Source organism: Sceloporus undulatus, chromosome 3, assembly GCF_019175285.1.
Source record: "Sceloporus undulatus isolate JIND9_A2432 ecotype Alabama chromosome 3, SceUnd_v1.1, whole genome shotgun sequence".
Lineage (NCBI taxonomy): Eukaryota > Metazoa > Chordata > Lepidosauria > Squamata > Phrynosomatidae > Sceloporus > Sceloporus undulatus.
The window spans coordinates 17,244,862-17,259,991 of NC_056524.1; the positions used below are offsets into that span (position 1 = coordinate 17,244,862).

Sequence of the window (15,130 nt, forward strand, 5' to 3'; positions counted from 1 at the left end):
TCATCTTCTGAGCGGCATAGACAATTTGTGTCATGGGCAAGAATGTCAATATTTTTTTAGAAAAGGATACATAAATGACAGAATGTCATAGCAGAGCAATAATATCTTAAGTTAGATAACTAGTACAGGGCACTGGTACAGGGGCATTGCCATATGAATCCTAATTTATATAAGCAACAGAATGGGATGGAAGATAATTGATGGGGGAGCCAGTGTAAATTGTTTGTTGTTGTGTGCCTTCAAGTAATTTCCACTTGACTTTACTCCATGAATCTATCATGGCGTTTTCTTGGCAAGATTTGTTCAGAGGAGGTTTGCCATTGCCTTCCCCTGAGTGTGTGAGTTGTTGTTGTTGTTATTATTATTATTATTATTATTAAGCTTTATTTATATAGTGCTGTAAATTTACACAGCACTGTACATACAATCTTTTAATTAGACTGTTCCCTGCCCTCAGGCTTACAATCTAAGAAGAAACGACACAAAAGGGGAAGGGAGTGGAGGATGGAGCCAGATGCTTTCTGGGAAGGGCTCAGTTCCTTTGGGGGGAGGCCTGGTGGGATTGGTGGGGTTGCCCAAGGTCACCCAGCGGGTTTCATGGCAAAGCTAAGAATCCAACCCTGGTCCCCAGGGTTATTGCCCAACACTCAAACCACTACACCACACTGTCTCTATGGTATGAGTTGTACATTTCTCAATCTTCCTTCACCTTCAATAGCCTTGCAAATATATAATTAGCACAGGAGACAAAAGGCTAGAGCAGTGGTTCCCAACCTGTGGGTCGGGATCCCTTTGGGGGTCGAATGACCCTTTCATGGGGGTCGCCAAAGACCATTGGAAAACACCTATTTCATTACAGTTATGAAGTAGCAACAAGAATAATTTCATGGGTTTGGGTCACCACAACATGAGGAACTGTATTAAAGGGTCGTGGCATCAGGAAGATTGGGAACCACTGGGCTAGAGCCTCCCCTACTGACGTTCCAGCTTTCTGTTTGAAGGAAATGATACCCAAATCCACATTATAAAGCAATCCATTCTGCTAATTCTGAAATGAAGTCAGGTAAATACTGCATTGGAAGGAATGAGGGGAGCTGACTGTGGAATTTTTTTTTCTTTAAATGAAGATTTCTTTTTAGAAGGCAATGAAGTCTTTGCCAAATACTCTACAAGTTCATTAATTGTTTTTGAAAATTTACAGGCCAAGCAGAACAACATAATACATGACCAAGATTAAATAAAAAGACGATGGAAGCAATACACAGAAGAACTATATAAAAGAGAAGAAAGGATGAATGTTATATGGGAAGAAGAAGCATATGAAAAAGAACCCTAAAGTATGGAAAGTAAAAGTGGCACTCTAAACAATTGGGAAGAATAAGTTAACAGGAACAGATGACATACCAATGGAACTCCTGCCTTCTAAACAGTTCTAACTAAAATTTGTCAACAAATATGGAAAACAAAGCAATGGCCTCCAGAGTGGAAACGGTCAATATACATCCCCATCCACAAAAAGAGGAGACACAAAAGAGTGCAGCAACTACAGAACCATTGCATTAATTTCCTATGCAAACAAAATCAAGCTTAAACTTCTGCAGCAGAGACTCCATATATGAAGTGAGAAATTACAGAGGTGCAAGTTAAGTTCATGAAAGGAAAAACAACAGATAAGCTACAGGAATTCTAGATTTCCCATACACTGTCTCAATCATGGATCAGAAGAGGGACTGCAGTCAAGAAATCAGAAGAAGTCTAGGGTTGAGAACGGCAGCTATGAAGTTACCTAAACAAGGTGCAAAGACATTAAACTGAATACCAAAGTTAGGATCGTCCAAGCTATTGTATTCCACATCACCATGTGCCGATGTGAGAGCTGGAGAGTGAAGAAAGCAGATAGAAAGAAAATCAACTCATTTGAGATATTCTGGAAAAGAGTGCTGAGCATACCATGGATGGCCAAAACAAGAAGCAAGTGGGTCCTAGAACAGATCAAGCCTGACCTATCCCTGGAAGCCAAGATGACTAAAGTGAGGTTGTAATATTTCGGCCACGAAAGAGATGACACTAGAAAAGACAAAAATACTACAAAAGGTGGAGGGCAATAGAAAGAGAGGAAGGTCACATATCAGATGGATAGACTCAATCAAGGTGGGCAAGACCCTGAGCCTACAGGACCTAGGCAGAACAGTTAAGAATAGGAGGTCTTGGGGGTGTCACATTCACAGGGTCACCATGAGTTGAAGTCAACTCAAGTACAGTTAACAACAACAACACAAGCAAAACATTCACTGAAAACATTAGTGGTATTGCCTCTCCTCCCAGCTATTTCTTCTCAAGGCCATTTTCTTTGTTCAACACAGTGGCATCACTAGGGTTGGTGTCACCTGGTGCAGTAACTCATGGTGTCACCCCCTTATTGATCTTCTTCCATACCACTAAAATCCTTAGTAATGTTTTTTGTACTAATGTTACTCATAAATCATAATTCAGGTATATCACTGAATATAATGGTAACAGTTGGACATCAACAACAAGCAAAATTAAAAGTATGCCTTTAAATCATAATATCATATGCATAGCCTGAAGGTATTTACAGGCATATCATTTCATGTAATTAAAATGAACATTTGGAAAGATGTGATTTATTTTAAAGAAAAATTTAAAAGAATTAAAAAAATCAATTTTTTAATTAAAAATAATAATTCCTTAAAATACCTGGGGCCTCTCCTTTCTCCTCCCACTGAGTGTCACCCCACTTACACCATCTCTTCAGCACATTTCTGCCTCAAGGCAGATGTTTGAGGAGCAGTGGTGTCTCACACATACACACCCCCACACACACCTTAAGGTGTTATCTTGTGTGGTCTGTATCGCACAGTTCCTAGTGATGTCCCTGGTTTACAATCTTCACGAGGCCTACTTGAAATAAAACTACATACAAGATGTTGTCCTTACCCCAGTTGCATCTCCAGAAGCTGACCAGTCTGGCATTTGAATCAACACTAGTGATAAGAAGTGTTCTTTACACTTGAAGATGGTAGCTAGCTTAGGTGATACAGGACAAGTTGTGATCTGTATATAATGTTAGTCTCTCAACACATCACTTCTGTTTTCTCCCCCTTCAGACACACACCCACACACACCCCAGGTAGGCATCTGCTGACAAACATAGTGAACTCATTTGTCTTTGTTTCCCGACATCACCATTTAATTCTATTGTCTGGCGTGACTGACAGTTTTACTTATCCGCTATGCTATCTGTCATGTGGTTCAGGCAGACATTAGACTAAACTACAATACAGTCGGCCCTCCACATTTGCAGCTTTGACTTTTGAGGATCTGATTATACATAGATTTGACTAATGCGTTATCTCTAGTAATCTCTAGGTCCTCCAGAACGACATTATGGTCAATGTCCACCAGAACTCATGCTGGAGGAACTACAGATTTCTAGAGAGAACACTTAGGCATTTGGAGGTCCTCCAGCACAGTTCTATGGTCAACATCCAGCAGATGTTGGCCACAGACTTGTTCTGGAAGGCCTAGAGATTTCTAGAGAGGTGTTCTCTCAGGTAAAAATAGTGAGTTTTTTTAGTTGCGGGGGTCTTTCACAGGGTCTTGCACCCCTAACCCCAGTAAATGTGGAAGGCCTGTATAAAAAAACAGGGACGTAAAATAACATACAAAGGATGGATGTGTTCACACAATAAAGAAAAACTGGTGGAGACAGAGGACGTTTTTGAGATGAAGTCATTTCAACACAACTGTACTTTGAATTTCTCACAGAAATTTTTTTTGAAGAGATCCTAAACATGTGCATAAACACATGAATCTTAGGCTCAACTGAAAAACCATTCCAGATATTCTATAGGCACATATATAAGTCAAAATGTCCCATCACATGCAGCTTTAACATGTCAGGCAACCATATCTAAGGGCAGAGCACACTGGGATTTTAACAATGAACATATACAGCCCGTATGAAATAGGTAAGATACCTGCCCCACTCATCCCATTCCTAACAAACATGCCTACTTCATGTTTAAAACCAGATGTAAATACATAATTGCAACACTGAATCTGTGAAATTCAGTAGTTTTATGCAGTATTTCTCAGAACACCACAAAGTTGCCTCAGAACTTTTACTAACATGTCTAGGAGCCAAAAAGGTCCATCCTAGTGAGAAAAACAAACACCTTAAACCCAGCACTCTCAAGAAATATTAAGTGCAAGGATGACGAAAGTACAGTGGAAATTAGACTTTTGTGAATGACTCACTGAAATGAAGAGGCTTTTAAAGAAAAAGGTATTCTTAATCTATCTGCATCTCTCCTTTCTGACAGGAAAAACATGTTAATATATTTAGAATGCTGCTATCTTTTCTTTCTTACATGATGCTAACTAAAGGCAGTGCACAAAGTTTCCAGGTACAGCTCAGAGCTGCATTTGCTTTCCTTTAACATGGCAATTACGTCATGAGTTTTCAGACTGTGCCCTTGACCAGATATGCAAAGAATATTCATGTTTTCTTACTGTTGTAGTTGACTTGAAGATGTTTGGCATCTAGGGATTTGGAGGCAAAATTTTAATTTCTTAAAAAAATGCATTTGGTGCATATGTAATTTTGTGTACATATGTTACATTTACCCCAAATACAATTTTTTACACACGATGCAATGTTTTTGAATGAACTAAACATGCACAAAAGAGTCTCAAAGTATTTTAAAAATCATACAAAAAACTTACACTAAAATGCTTGCAATCCAGCAGGAAGAAAACATTTGAAACTTTTCATTCTCATCTGCAAGAATGAAATAAGCGCACTCTTGCTCTTAATTTGTTTACCCCTTGAATGGTTTGTTGCTGGAGAATTCCTGGATCTTCATGGATTAAGTCCTGGATAAGTGTGATGTGTCTGAAAATCTTTGGCACAATTGCATGACTTTGCCAGGAATATGCCTTTTTCTTCCCCAATTTCACCCGTCTCTCCCCCACCCCATTTGATAATCTCCCTTTAAACTCCAATCAAAGGAGAGGGAAATAGGGTGCTAGCCATTTCTAAATGGTCCCCCAACTCAATAGTGGAGAAGCTGGTGAGTAGACTTGCAAATTCAACTACCCTAGTGCAGAAAGAACATTGCTAGTCTCTTAAGAGATTGGAAATAGGATATAATGGTATAAACATAGTACATAAAATACAAGGGCGAGAAACCACAGTGAGTCCAGGACTCTGGGAACAACATAGACTGACAAAAATGCCAACAGTGAAACATGCAAGGCAAGACATGACAAGGAATCCACTTCTGCTTTTGAGAAATATAGGGGATAATGTTAAATGGGGCGGGGGGGACGGGACACATCCTATTTAAAAGATGAACTGCTCCTGTTGGATGCTTCTAAGAGATGGCAGATCACCCACTCTTTCCCTTTGTTTTTGCCAGAAAAGACTGGTGTGGGGAATCTGAAGGGGGCCAAGGACCACATAAGCACATTGAGGACTATTTAAACAGCCTTGATGAACATCTTGGGGATTATTTCAACAACCTTGACTCACTCTGTAAAAGAGCACAACTGCTCCATCCATTTATATTTCACAGACATTCATTTCTGGATTAATTTTATCCAGAACTCAGTTTCTCTCTATCACAAGCCAGTCAACTATTGCAGAGAGACAGCTGCTTTTGCACTTGTACTTGTAAAAGGCTGCACTTGGAGACTTATCTGTCTGAATGGATGCACATGGAACTGTGCTGCATATACTTGGCTGGCAAAATTCAAATTGGTACAAATTCCATTATGCCTTGACCACTTACCTTTGGGCCCATTTCCTGCTGGTCTGTTGCCTACAAGGTCCATCCCAAATTGGAATCTGGGCCACAAGACAAGAAAGTTTCCTCACTTCTGTTATGAAGCCAAATGATAGGTTGCATAACTCTTTATGGCACATCTACTCAAGGATGTTGGGTAACCTTCATCTATGGGTTGACATCATCCCACTGCAGAAAACCAACAACCCTGACTTTTGTCATAAGACAACCAAGTCAGAAATTAAAAGTCTCAGCAGCTGGTTAGTGGCTACATGAATCAGACCAACAGAATAAAAGACTGTTTGGAGCTACAACACAATATGAAATGTACTAGATTTCATAACATTACTATCTTCAAATGATGTCTGCCTGAAGATTCAGTTCATTCAATATTTCAGATTCATGAATGAATGAAACCTGCCAAGCATGTTTCAGAGAACAGCTCTTCTGCAGCTATAATTAAAAAGAATACTTAGCCCAAATCCTGCAGAAAAATGTTCCCCCTCTTAGCACAAGTATTTGTTCTGCACAAAAGCAGTTTAACTAGTAAGATTGAAGGGCAAAACCTCTTTCACTCTCTCTTGCTTTTCTTCCCATGGAAAATGTGAACCAAGCAAAAATGCAAAAGCAATGGTCAAGATGGCAAAAACTATAGACGAGGAAGAAGAGGACACAAGTTTGGAGAGGCTGGAGCAGTTTGCTTTTGCCTGAGTCTACTGGGAAGGGCAAGGTTCTGCACTCTCTATTCATCTCCCTCCTACTGAGTTGAGCACAAATTATATTTCTATGTTAAACTCAATTTCCAATTGAAATAAGTCAAGAATAAATGGAGAAAATGGTTGAAGGAGAGAGAAACTGAGAGATTTTGAAAGCAGCAAAAAGTGGGATGGCAGAAGATTAAATGGGACTGTCCGCTAAATCAGGACAGTTGAATTGTATGAAGTTCCTGCAGTTCCCTTGCTTATTATGAAAGGAAACCAACCACAACAGTTCTGTTGAGGGGGATACTGGGAGAAGAGAGAAAGGAAGTTGATAAGACTCTGCATTTCTTGAAGGTTTCATCCCCAGAGTTAAAGGCTACCCTCAGCCTTTACTTTCTGCCCAAGGAGTTTATCACACGGAGGAAATACCATGCAGAAACTGGATTTAAAAGCTGGGGGGGAAACGCAAAAGTGGGCTGATTTTCACACATGTCGTTGTTAAACTGGTGTTAACCTGAACAGAAAGTAGACACAGCCATACCTTTTTACTTTTGAGATTTTCTGAAAGTAAAAAGGAGCAGCTTTTGTCTACTTTCCATCTACTTTCTGTTTAGGTTAACATCACTTTTAACGGCGAGGTTGTATAAAAATGTTTCTGGTTTAAACTCCCATTTCTGCATGGGATTTCTGCCTAAGATGTGTTCATTTCCTGCTTGAAAGAAACCTTCCCTGCACATTAAGAATCTTCCTGTTCTTTATTGTGCTGTATATGAAGGCCAAGAACTAATATAGCAAAAAGGCTGGAACAAAGTAAATCTTGACTCTGCTTTAAGAGAGAGGAAGGCAGAACATTGATCATTGTCTGCTTAAAAAATGATGCACTGTTATGTGATACTAATTTAGGTAGTATAACCTTCAGCTCCAGATCCAAATTGGAACCTGACCCTTTAACCATGATCAGCAGCTCTGCCATTGTTACAAAAAGCCAGCTGCCTTTCAGGAACGACTGAAGTTGGGCATTGGTTTTTCTTCCCTTTTCCCTTCCTCATTTAGGATCCTTTCCAGCCAGATCTCACTGAAGCACTTCCTCAGATGTCAGTCAAACCACTACAGAGATAAAGGCTTCAGTGTCTGAATACAGAAATCAAAGCACACTGAGCTGCATCCAAAAAGCAAATGTACCAAGCTCCACAGCAGCCAAAATAAAGTATACTATAGGAGCACCAGTCAACCATCACAGTCAGAGAATTTTCAGATATCTTCAGATACTGGGGAAAGGGGGGGGGGGGGGTTCCACATCTTATGGCACCCTCTAGTGTGTTACTAGTGCAAAGTACATGCAGTGTGCACTTCCTATCCTTTTCATTAACAGAAGCATTAATTACCATGTTTAATAAGGAATTTCTCCTACCAAATGCGTTGGACATTAGCACAGCATACACATGTATAGCAACATGCCTAGCAAGCACCTCAGGAGCATCATGGGATCATGACAAAATTTGGGGCAAAACCATTCTCTCCCAGGAGTGCCCTATGCACATACCTTACCATCACAAAACAGTTTGGTCCAGATCTTGTTACTGTCACTGCTTTTGACTACAAAGTTCTGGGGAACGTAGTTCAAAAAATTACATCTTCCAAGCTCTGATTTCATCCATTAGTGACACAAATCAGGCAAATCATGAATATACAGCCTTCATGTTCAGCTATATGTCCCTAGCAATGGGTATGAAAATTCAGCTGGCTTATTCCAACCATGGTTCTATTCAGTCCCAAACTATCTACTCTAAGATCATCAATTCAAGGTCTTCAGCATACAGATCACACTGCATTTTATGCAACTTCAATTTTAAACATCATGTAGTTTTTACTTTAGGTTTAGAGAATTACTATTATAAAATGAATGAAACAAATGCAACCAGTTCCATTCAGTATTTATAAAAGTGTGGGATTTCAGGTACAGTACATGGATTATGCTACAGCTGCCCTTGATCTGTCTTCATCCTTTCTGACAAAAGAACAATGCATGGAAAGGCTCTTACGTCATGCCTGAACTTAGGTTATAGCATTGTTGGTTTGGAGAGGCTCTTTATATCTTCTGGTTCATCTACCAGCATGTGGATCAAGTGAAGATCTCCCATCTCATGACCAGTCTAATCAAATGCTACCTACAAAACTAACTTGACAGATATGGACATGACATAATTGAGTTACACTGTACAGTAACCAAAGTAGTTTTAAGTCAATAGTATGGTGGAGGATACCCAATGAGATCTTCCTTCCAAAGGGTTTATTACAGTTTGCCATAGAAGCCATGATTTAAGCTTGCTGAAGATGACATCATAAGAAATGTACTGTTATACCACCACGTTATACTACTATATAACCCTGAAAATGTTAACTTTTGTTTGATTTCTGAAGCTAAACAGAATCAGGATACGAGAGCAAAAGAATGAAAAGAATATTCTACTAAAGATCTCCAAGCAGGCTAAGAAAGAATTGAAACTCTGGAATGCTATTGTTGCCAGTGGAAAGTTGACAATATTTAGTACCACACTAACACTGTAACCACAAGAATTTACCAGTAATTTTACTACTGCTGCCAAAAGCTGGCAGGAACTATGGTGGCTTTTGATGGTGTAGGAAGACACCAGAATGACCTCTTGCACCACAGAGCCCAGTTAGTGAGCAGAGCAAAATGTCTTTGCCTTCTGGAAAGGAAGAAAGACAATGAAGCTTTTTCATGTTTTCCCTGCTGATGTTGCTTTCTGGTGGTTCAGTTTCTTGGCTGTAATTACTAGAAGCAGTGAGGACTGTAAAAATAGCCCGGGCAGGTTGTGTGTTTCCAATTCCTCTTGTCCATATTTTGCTCCAGCAGCTGGACAACTATCCTCTGCAAGGTTTTTGCCTTCTCCCCAACTATTTTTTTTAAATGCATAAACTTTAGATTTTCTTCAGAGTTAAGAGATTTTCTAAAGCCTTTCTCCTCTCTTCTGATTCACCACTACTGGGGAAGGATGTGTGCATGAAATCTCCACTTCTTCACATTAAAAAGGAAGTCACAGCATTGATATTGCAAAGCTACTGAGACCTGTTCGATAGCAACACTTATTCAATTGATCAGCAATTTAAAGCACATTTCCAACCCTGTACATTAAAGTCAACTCAATTTAAGAAGTAACCTTTTGCAAGTACAACGTAAATCTCTAAAGCCCAACTGGAAACCAAATTTAATTTGTTCGATATTTAAAAACCATTTAAAACCTTGAACTATTGTTTTGATTTCTCTCCTCTTCCTCCAATAACCTCCAGCTGAGACTAATTGATAATTGAGGAAGCTACCTGCGTCAAACATCTACGTCACTTTCAAAGATGTGATTGCATCTTGTCAGTCGAAAGAAAGCAAACACATTCAGCCCTTCCCAAAACACAGCCAAGGCCTCTTAAATTCCTCAGTCTGTCCTAGCACCCAAAGTTCAGTCAAAAACTTCCAATTCACCATTCCCAAAAAGAGTGGAGTTAACTACCATACTCTGGGAATTACTTTTTCTGGTTTGATTTTAACTGGTCTAGTTGGAGAAAATCTATCACCTAATTCTCTCTCTTCTTTGGAGTCTACTAAACAGCTACCAAAGGTCTAAGTAGATTTGTAAGGCTGTCACCTCTTTTCTACATCGTCATCAAAAAATAAGGCCAGGAATATTTGGTTCTGTTTTTCCATGCTGTACAATAGCAGCCTGATATAAATTTTCCAAATGACATTACTAAAGGAGATAGTCATGGGTAGTGTATGCCTTGATTGACAGCAGTATACTTCTTCTATTTGGGATGGCTGTCCTCTTCCACTGAGCATGCAGATTCAGCAGGGACATACATGGCGCAGAGAAAAAAAGAGGTGACACCTGCCCAACCAGCCAGATTAGCTAAATCAAATTTAGTGATCAAAAGCAGAACCACAGAGTTGGAAGAGACCACAAGAGCCATCCAATTGAACCTCCTGCCATGCAGGAATACACAGTCAAAACATTCCTGACAGATGACCATCCAGTCTATTTGAAAATCTCCAAAGGAGGAGACTCCACCACTCTCCAAGACAGCCTATTCCACTGTCGAACAGCAATTACTGTCAGGAAGTTGTTCAGTGGGGTGACTAGTATCACAGCCAGACTGCCCTCATACCCAACTGGATGTTATGTTTAAGAAAGAATGTCCTTGGTAGTTTCTGATTCCTTTTTTTAAAGGTGTATTGACATTATAAGTTACTCATTGCAAATCTCACTCATTGATCATTGTCTGCTTAAAAATGATGCACTGAGAATAAATGTTAATACACAACTTACATCCAAGAGACTCATTTAAACTCGCACATCTACGCTATCTCTCCTCATGGATTCTTCATGTGAAGGGACAGAGTGCACTGAAAGGGCATGGTAGGAGACATCCCTAACATCACATATCTCACTTATGGTACCCAAACATTATTGAGGACACATTCGTAAGCATGCAAATGTGAGTAGATAAATGGGTACCACTCCAGTGGGAAGGTAAGCAGTGTTCTGTGCAATCATGCTGGTCAGACGATCACAGAGTAGTCTCTGACAATGCTTGCTCTTCAGCTTAATAATGGGGATAAGCACCACCCTCTATGGTTGGACATGACTTAACAACCTTGTCAATGGGGAATATCTTTACCTTTTAAGGAAGGTAAGACTTCTTATATGGAACTCTACATGCAGAGGTTTCCATGGAACCTGGAACCTTGCTGATCAGAATTCTATGGTCCATAAAGGTCTCAGTATAAGGGGTCTCAGATGTCCATGTTTGTATGAATGGGATGAGTTGAGAGGATGCACACATACCCTGTACATAGACAGAGCCCATTCTCTTAATTTTGGCTAAAATACAAGATACATTTAACACTAGGTAATAGGAAGACAAAGAAACTTTGTCTGCAGTAGAATGCTGCATTGCAAGTGACAAATTTCCCAATGCCATGCAAAAAGTCAAAAATATACTGTTAAATCATGTGAAATATCTATATTCCTTAACTAGCCTATGTCCACAGAATTAAATTAAAATTCACTTATTTTATAAAGTTTTAAAGTGTCATAAAATGCATCCTGAGATTCATCTAAACTATATACACCACCTTGAACCTCCTTTCTCTGCTTTAAGGGAATGTCAAAAGCTAAACTTCTGTACTTACAAGTTGAGCAGACCAAGAATACCCTCAGCACGAGCTCATAGATCAGTTTCAGCTTCTGCTGCACTCTAGCGACAACACACGGAATGATAATCTCAGCTGGAACATAGAACTGAATTGAATAGGTCACAAAAATCCCAAAGGAATAGAGAATCTTGACCACTTGGTACAGCCTGCAAAAAAAACATAGACAAGATACACATTGGTCAAAACATTATATGCACAGCTTTATTTTAAAATTGTGTTGAGCCTATTATTAGAAAATAATTATTAAAAATAGTATTTAAAATGACATACAAAGTTAAACCCCAGTTAAACAATCAGAGAAGCTTAAAACCAGGTTAAAACATATTTCATTAAAACACACACATATACATACCATTAGCACAACCATTAGCAATATCCAGTGCATTGTGTAAAATGGGCTTTATATAATCATTCATCAAATACCTGTTAGAATAGAAATGTCTTTCCTTGTCTGCAAAAAGCAAGTAGGGAAGGTGCCAGTCCGCAGCCTGAGGATGTGGATAGGATCCTTGGAGAAGTGAGAGCCTGGCTCTTGAAATCAGCTTGAGGGGGACTGGGCGAGTGGGTAAAGGGAGTGGTGAATGCTTCACTGCAGAAAGGCAAATTTCCATCCTGCCTAAAGGAAGCTATGTTGAAGCCATTATTGAAAATGACCTCCCTGGATCCCGCCATTCTTGACAACTATCGGCCAGTCTGTAATATTCCATTCCCGGGCAAGGTTCTGGAATGAGTGGTGGCCTCCCAGCCCCAGGGATTTCTAGATGAAACAGATTATCTAGATCTATTTCAGTCTGGCTTCACATCTGGCTATGGCAGAGACGGCTTTGGTTGCCTTGGTGGATGACCTTTGCTAGACAGGGGGAGTGTGTCCTTGTTGGTCATTTTAGATCTCTCAGTACCTTTCGATACCATCGACCATGGTATCCTTCTGAGCCTCCTCTCTGGGATGAGGCTTGGGGGGACTGTTATGCAGTGGTTCCGGTCTTTCTTGGAGGGGCAGACCCAGATGGTGGTGTTGGGGGACTCCTGTTCGATTCCTTGGCCGCTGGCCTGCAGGGTCCCGCAGGGTACTCTTTTGTCCCCCATGTTGTTTAACATCTACATGAAACCACTAGGAGAGGTCATCCAGAGTTTTGGGGTGCGGTGTCATCAGTATGCAGCTGACACCCAACTCCATCTCTCCTTTCCATCTGATTCCAAGGAAGCTGTCTCTGTGCTGAACCAGTGTCTGCTGTCAGTAATGGACTGGATGAGGGCAAACAAATTGAAGCTTAATCCAGACAAGACAGAGGTGTTCCTGGTCAGTCGTAAGGCAGATCAGGGAATTGGGGCTATGCCTGAGCTGGATGGGGTTACACTCCCCCTGAAATCTCAGGCTCGCAGCTTGGGTGTGCTCCTGGACTCCATATTCTGAGCCTGGATGCCCAGGTGTCAGCAGTGGCCAGGAGTGCATCTGCACAATTAAAACTTTTCCGCCAGCTGCGCCCGTTCCTTGAGACGTCAGACCTGGCTACAGTAACACATGCTTTGGTTACATCCTATTTGGACTACTGTAATGTGCTCTACATGGGGCTGCCTTTGGAAACTGTTCAGAAACTTCAGCGAGTCCAAAATGCTGCAGCTAGAATGCTGACCAGAGCCAGTTACAGAGAGCGTATAAAACAGTATTGAAACAGCTTCACTGGCTACTGGTTCGTTTCCGAGCACAATTCAAAATGCTGGTCATGACCTATAAAGCCCTACATGGCTTAGGTCCAGACTATTTGAGAGACCGTATCTCCCCATACATACCACCTAGATCCCTAAGATCCTCAGGAGAAGGCTTTCTCTCGGTCCCACAAGCATCCCAGGTTCACCTGGTGAGGACAAGAGAGAGAGCCTTCTTAGTGGCTGCTCCCACCCTGTGGAACTCCCTCCCATGGGAGACTGGGCTGGCCCCCTCACTGCTGGCCTTTCGTAGGCAGGCAAAGACATTTTTGTTTAAACAGGCCTTTTGAGATCTGGCAGGCTTGGTTTTATTGGGGGATGAGAGGGATGGTCTTGGATTGTTAATTTTAACTTTGTATAATTTAAATTTTATATCTGTAATTTTTATATTTTTATGATTTTAATTGTTATGTTTTATGTATGTTAGCTGCCTTGGGTCCCACTTTGGGAGAAAGGTGGGATAAAAATAAAATAAAATAAATATACTTCTAACTGGTAAGGGAGTTCCAGAGCCTGGGAGGCCACCATTGTGCACGCCCTCTTCCATGTTCTCACCAGATGTACCTATGAGGAAGGTGGGACACAGAGCAGGATCTCCTTGGAAGATCTCAAAATAAGGGGGGGATGTTATTCTCAGGAAAGGCAAAGATCTTTCTTCTGTTTTTAGAGCAATGTTTATACTGTGTATCAACATGAACAAATGTATTGTACTCATTATGCAACCCTAAATTGACCTTCATCCTAATCTTCAGTATTTTGATTCCTGATGTTTTCCTGGAGAGCCAGGTTACCCAGGGATTTAATACAGTACAGTGAAGAAGGTCACAAGCCATCTATTCTTTTTGCTCAAGGTCTAACAATGTCATTTCAAAATTTAAAAGGTTTGAACACCCCAGTGTGTCTGAGAGGCTAATAAGGCTTGGACCTCCAAGGGCTTAGAAGGTTCTTCAGGCATGCTCAGCATGTATAAAAATCAATGGCCACAATTTATCCAGAGAGTACATCCAGTAACATATTCTGAACCGGATAATCAACTGGCTAGATGTGAAAGTATAAAAAGGTACAATAGAACCTCGATTTACATAAATTACATACCATCTCGGAAGAATACAGGCTGACCCCTGTATTCGCAGGGGATACATTCCAAGATAGCAAGAACTGCAGATAATGATGAATGCTATATTTTTGCTGGAGGTTGACCATAGATTTGCACTGGAGGACCTCCAGGTGCCTAGGGAGACCTTTATCCCTAGATGCAGGTAAATGAAACTGCGGTTTTCCAACCCACAAATACAGGGGTCAGATTTTATGTTGCATCTAAGTACCAGTCAACTACATAAGTTTTCAGCTACTTGATACTGAGCTTTCTTTTTTTAAAAAAAAGAAAACTGAGAGAAGTTTCTAGACCGCATTACTGTGAATTTTATGGACAGTGCTGGCTGAAACCTGAAATCAGAAACCAGCCAATGGGCCAGAACAGGTGGCCCTTTGAAGCCACCATCTGGGCAGCTTGGGAGCATGGTGTTTATATGCTGTATGCTCCCACACTGCCCTGAAGCTGCCCAGAAGCCGGGCATCCACATAGATGTGAGTGGCTTCAAGGTGCTCCAGTGACACGGTGTTTATATGCCGCATGCTGCTGGAGTGGCTTGAAGCCTCCATGGGACCACGGATCGGCAGGA

At 40.7% G+C, this 15,130-nt stretch overlaps 1 protein-coding gene and 1 long non-coding RNA gene across 11 annotated transcripts in view; one reads left to right on the forward strand and one right to left on the reverse strand.

Annotated features, from left to right (window-relative positions):
* The window catches only part of SLC36A4 (solute carrier family 36 member 4), a 203,330-nt gene that overhangs the window by 101,758 nt on the left and 86,442 nt on the right, over window positions 1-15,130 (reverse strand). For all 5 annotated transcript variants that reach the window (XM_042459980.1, XM_042459979.1, XM_042459977.1 and 2 more), the window contains one exon: window positions 11,718-11,887. In XM_042459980.1, the coding sequence (XP_042315914.1) occupies window positions 11,718-11,887 (170 nt within the window). The remainder of the gene's footprint in view (window positions 1-11,717; window positions 11,888-15,130) is intronic.
* LOC121926750 overlaps window positions 1-15,130 on the forward strand; it is an 83,418-nt gene that overhangs the window by 21,064 nt on the left and 47,224 nt on the right. For 2 of the 6 annotated variants that reach the window (XR_006103072.1, XR_006103073.1), the window contains one exon: window positions 1,202-8,919. The exons of 3 other annotated variants lie outside the window; for them this stretch is intronic. This is a non-coding gene — a long non-coding RNA (uncharacterized LOC121926750). One more of the 6 variants, XR_006103077.1, reaches the window with a different exon arrangement.